Source organism: Olea europaea, unplaced genomic scaffold, assembly GCF_002742605.1.
Source record: "Olea europaea var. sylvestris unplaced genomic scaffold, O_europaea_v1 scaffold686, whole genome shotgun sequence".
NCBI lineage: Eukaryota > Viridiplantae > Streptophyta > Magnoliopsida > Lamiales > Oleaceae > Olea > Olea europaea.
The window spans coordinates 282,681-288,449 of record NW_019265248.1 but is presented as its reverse complement, the minus strand read 5'-3'; the positions used below and the strand labels follow the sequence as shown (position 1 = coordinate 288,449).

Genomic DNA, 5,769 nt, shown 5'->3' with positions numbered 1-5,769 from the left:
GATAGATAAGACTTGATACGATAGTTGACAAGTTTATATTTGGCTAGAGTATAAATGTTACTTAACAAGTGGATCTCTTGAAAAATATGCCTCAACTTACATTTTGAACAAGTTATTGAGAAATTGTTAAACTTAGTCAAAAAGGTAGTACTTAAGAAATGAAGTTACTCATTAAGTTGATTGAACTTCATCTTGAATCTCTATTTCTTCTCAGAAAATAAACAAAGAAATTTACTTACCCTGCTCTAATTTCTAAATAAAGTCTCCTTTTCTTTTGGTTACCACAAACGGTTTATTGCAACTTCTTTTTAACTAACAATAGAAACGAATGATCAACAAAAGCAATCACAATATAGATGTCTACTCAGTTCAACAAGCTCTTGTCTTGCAACTCAGTGTCACGAACTCTACAACCCTCTATAAATAGGCATACATCTAGTTACTCTCAAATGTCGGACGCAACTTGATACTAGCCGTTCATTAATGAGCCGTATCAATTAGAAACCTAGTTTTTTAGGGAAAAAATATCCATTTATATTTGCTACAACTAGTATATGTAATCAAATAATAGGATATGATCTTAAATTCGAAAGAAGTTAAAAAAATATTAACAATCGATTATTTGTAGGTCTTACTTCATTAATACTGAAAAATGTAGATAGTAAGATATCGTCAAATAGCTGGAAATGCTAGCTTTCTACTTCATAAATGAAATTGAAATGTTCTATATCATAGTAATAAATGCCGTTCATTAATGAGTCCATCTCAGCTAGAAACGTGATGGGGTCGATAGTAAATTTTAAGAAAAAATTAATAGTATATGTTGAAAAATAATAGGCTATGATCTAAAATTCTAAAGAAGTTTAAAAAAAATATATATATATATATATATATTTAGGATTGTGGATCAAATAGGGCCTTAATAAATAAGTAAACATGGATGCTAAATGAGTACTTTTTTTTACTCTCACCCCATTGTTATCCTATGTTTCACGTGGATTTACAACCTGTTTGGAAGAGATTTTTTACTCAAAAAAATTGATTTTTTGACCGTTATTTCATTATTCCAATCATAATTTTTGACTTATTCTCTCACAAGTAGACCCCACTTTTCTTCTAACGGCCAAAAAATCAATTCTCAAAATCCCTCCCAAACGAGACCTTAAAAAGTTGGTGTTTTCTTGTGCCCTCTCTTGAAAAGTGGGTATGCTTGCTCTTTTTCTTTTTACAAAATGAAAATATTTTATATTTTGCGAACTCACGTCTAAAGCAAAGTAAGTAGATAATTAAATAGCTCATGCCTCCCAAAGCTTCACGTCACTTCACTTAACTGAGCTCCAAGAATTGCCTCACAATGAGCTCGTTGAGGCGTTTTTTGTTCGCCTTGCTTTGAGGCTGGCTTCAATCGATATTTTTTAAACTATGATATGTTTAATATGTGTTGCACTTTTATGTCCAATTATATTTTGATTTTGGCAAAGCATCATTTACCTATTGGTGTCAAAAATGGGTGGATCGACTAAAATCCACTTGTCCGACTTGTAATAAGTGGGGATCGCAAATCTGCTAGTCAGCTTGACTTGTGAGGTGGCCAGGCACACCTGGTCCTTCCTGGTACCCACCTGTGCCATTATTTTTAAATTTATTTTCCCTCTAAAGTCCTTCAAAAAAACAAAACAAAATTATAAAAACAAAAACTGGCAACCCAAATTTTTTTCAAGGGAAATTTTTTTTTTTAAATTATGCTACTTGTACATAAGAAATTACATAAAATGATGTGGAGGGAAAATATTGGATGAAAAAATTGATTGTGTTTTAAGCTGACAATTGATAACGTGACATGTGGCATTATATAACCCATTATGTAAAATTTGATGTAAATGTAGCAAAGTCATTTTTTTCCCCTCTATGTATCGATCAAGTTGAATTTTTCTTATCCCCCTAGCTCCGTCCCTGGACCGCACTTCCCAATTTAATACCTCTAATCTACAACCATTTGTCTCACAAAACAAATGTGAAAATAAAAAGGCCCTTCTTTTATCCTTTTTTACCATGTGCCAATTTTGTTGCAAGGAATTTTATGTAGAATTAATGCTATTTTTATCAATATTGTACATCGGGGTAGTTATATCATATTTTCACCTGTTATTCTTGCCTTTTCGGTTCTTTTACTGTTTTCTAATGCATACAATTTTGTCCTCAGATCAATCCCTGCTGTCAAATACAATTTAGAAGATGACGTTGAATGGGCTCCTTATTAACGTTTAAGATCATGGTGTTATAGTAGATCCGCTGAAGAATAGAGTCAAATGTAATTATTGTGACAAAGTTGTTAGTGGCTTCAGTCACCTCAAATACCACCTGGGAGGCATTCGGGGGGATGTGACCCCTTGCTTAGAAGTTCCATCCAATGTGAAGGAAATGTTCAGTAACGAGCTTTCAATAAAGAAACAGGTAAGTTTAAGCAAGGAAGTTGGAGAATTGTACCACTCGCTCCTTCCATTTAAGAGAAATAGGAGCCCTCAGACAGAATCATTAAAGTGCAATATGATAGATCTCACCGAGACTGAGAGTTCTGGGACTAAAAGGCATCTTAAAAGGGATGATCGATCTGATAACAGCATGACAGAAAGCATCCCTTCTCCTGGGAGAGTGTTTTCAGAGATGCCTGCCAGTAGCTCAAGAGGTGATGTTAATTGAGATTACTCGTACTTACAAAGTGACAAGGCTTCATTTATCCATAATCCGAGACGACTTTTTGTAATCACAAAAATTATAGGGTGCAAAATGAATATTGAAGTCACCTTTGGGTACATTTACAAATATAAACTAACAAAATGTAATCTCATAAGTCATAACCTCATTAATCCCATCAGGGATTCAGAATCATTATTACATTATCACAGTTTTACACTCCCTTAATTACCATTCAATTACTTCCCATGTGATCTATATTTACTAATGACCACACACCAACTTTCCCAAATTCAGAAGGGCATTCTTGTCATTTTACTTCATATTCCAGCCTTTATTTCCACCCTTTTCAATAAATTATTAAATTTCTTCCCAAATATGTAAAAATAAATAAATATTCTGTTTTTTTTTATTTTTTATTTTTCAGTCTTCTCTTCCTTAATTTACCTTTACCCTAAAGACAAATGTTCATTTCCTACATAAAGCTCACCTCTTTAGCACACCCCCAGTCTCTTCATCCAGACAGCCCCCCTTTCTCTCTCTCTCTCTCTCTCTCTCTCTCTGAGGTCTTTTAAGTATGGCGAAACCATAATGCAAATCTTTACATGCAGAAAAATCCCCATAAAAAGTCCTTGCTGCTTATGAAATTTTGATAAGTTCCATTCACATTTATTGAGGACTTTTTTTTCAAATGGCTTGCAGTAACAGTTACGAGTGTACAGCATCAGACCTTCTCTGTAATGAAGAAACCAAAAGCTTGTGCTTTGATGATGACGATCTTGCTGATCCTTTCAGTGACGTCAGCTGTCAAACCGATGATAATAAAGGTATGAGCTTTGTCAATGGCGGACCAGATTCTGAGCCATTGATTCATTTGCCAATTCTGAGTGAAGAGAGCGTCGGTTTGATGGTTGAGAGAGAAATGGAGCACATGCCCAGAGATGATTATCTCAATAGACTCAGGACTGGGGATTTGGATATGAGTGTGAGAAGAGAGGCTGTTGATTGGATGTGTAAGGTGAAGTGATTATTTTGAGATTTCTTGATCATTTGTTTAATTAATCAAACAGGTTTTGATTTCTTTCTTGCTGTCTCTTGGACCAAATTCATTTTTTATACATTTGATTCCTCCATTGATGTTTTCATTTTCATCTCTAATGCTGTTTTAGTTCTTGTTGATCTTTGTCATCAATTTTCTGAAAATGGGGGTTTCCCTCATTAACGAGTTTTTATCTAAAACGGGGTTGAAAATTAGGTTTTCATTGGATTTGCTGTACCATTTATGATAATTCATTCATTTAATGTTTTCTTGGGCATTTAAATAGAAATTGCAAATGCATCACCAAAGCTTCTTATTTATTTTTAATGATGTTGATTATTTGCTGTTTCCAGGCTCATGCTCACTACAGATTTGGAGCACTGTGTTTGTGTTTGGCCATAAATTACTTTGACCGATTTCAATCTGTATATGACCTGCCTGTGAGTTCCCAATTGATTTTGCATTTTGTTTTATAGTGATTAAATTCTTATTGTCTCCATTACTGATTTGTCAAAATTTTCTTGGCGTTCACAGAGAGGTAAGACATGGGGGTTTCAGTTGTTAGCCGTGGCTTGTTTATCACTAGCAGCCAAAATGGAGGAAATTGAAGTTCCTTCCACCGTGGATTTACAGGTGAAAAAAATTAACATATATTCTACTTGCAATGGTTTTCCATGTGCCTATGTTAATCTGGATTGATGGAACAGGTGGGGGGACCAAAATTCTTGTTTCAAGGTAAAACCATACGAAGAATGGAGCTTTTGGTATTGAGCATTTTGAAATGGAAAATGCAAGCTTATACTCCGTTCAACTTCATCGACTATTTCCTCCGGAAAGTGGCGAAAAATGATGAGTTCCCATCAGGGCCATTGATTATTAGATCAGTTGAATTGATCTTAAGCACAATCAGAGGTCTCTCTTAAATATTGGTTTGCAATGTACTTCTATTTCAATAATTTAAAGTGTTTGATTCATTGTTTGGTTGGGAAATTGAATGCAGGTATTGACTTACTGGAATTCAGGCCATCTGAATTAGCTGCAGCAATAGCAATGTATGTTTCAGGGGAAGAAATACAGGCAATGGACAGTTTCATAGGAGTAGAGAAGGTAATTTATTTATGTCCCCACTTCAATAAAATCTCAGACAAGACAAGACAAGACAATTTTCTTGGTGAAAGCATAATCACGTTGAACTTTTCAACACTCAAATTTTACATGTGTCTTATTGTTGCAGGGGAGAGTGTTGAAGTGCCTTGAACTAATTCAAGATTTGAAATCAATTAATAGGAATTCTTCTTCTACCATTACTGCAAATATGGGCATTGGCACCTTTCCATCGTCATCATCTTCAGTGCCCCAAAGTCCAAATGGGGTGTTGGAGGCTGCTGCCAGCTTGAGCTATAAAATTGATGAGAGAAACCCAAATTCTAAAAGGAGAAGATTGGACTAAATGTGAATATTATCTTCATTCATACCCAAATATCAGTTTTGGTGAAAATGAGAGCGTCTTTTGGTTTAAAAGCAAAGAAATTGGAGAGGTTTTTGTTGCATGAAAGAAAAGGAGATGTATTGTCGATTACCATAGCAATATAAAGACAATTTTTCAATGGTCAGTTCTCAGATGAAAAATAGACAAGAGAGAAAACCATGCCTTTGTTTATTTATTTAATTTGTAGTGATGGCAATGGCATGTATCCTTTAATAAGAGTTAAACCAAGAAATTGTTATTTCTAGAGTTTGAAATTACTCCATCGAAAATAATTCAACAGAATCACCGAATATAAGAAGTGATCAACAGAATCCAAAATGTAATTCGAGCCCACCGATTTTACGATGTTTACTTAAAACGAATTTGCTGCATTTAATAGTGCTAAAGGCGTCTAGCAATCATTTATTAGAATATAACGAATTTTCGTCTCCTACGGAAGCAGCACAACAATCTGTAGGAGTTCCAACAAATTCAACGAAGTGTATTTGATTTCGAAACAATATCAAAACGAGAGAGAGAAGAATAAGATTCAAAGCACGGAAAGTTT

The 5,769-nt window shown here is 34.4% G+C and overlaps 1 protein-coding gene across 1 annotated transcript; it reads left to right on the top strand.

Moving 5' to 3' along the window:
- The first annotated feature begins 3,225 nt into the window (after nt 1-3,225).
- Nucleotides 3,226-5,466, top strand: LOC111390525 (cyclin-D4-2-like). Its single transcript, XM_023015579.1, has 6 exons — nt 3,226-3,712; nt 4,087-4,173; nt 4,268-4,366; nt 4,441-4,645; nt 4,734-4,840; nt 4,968-5,466. Exons 1-6 carry the CDS (start codon nt 3,386-3,388, stop codon nt 5,181-5,183), a joined length of 1,041 nt encoding a protein of 346 aa, XP_022871347.1. The 5' UTR covers nt 3,226-3,385; the 3' UTR covers nt 5,184-5,466.
- Nucleotides 5,467-5,769: the final 303 nt, after the last annotated feature.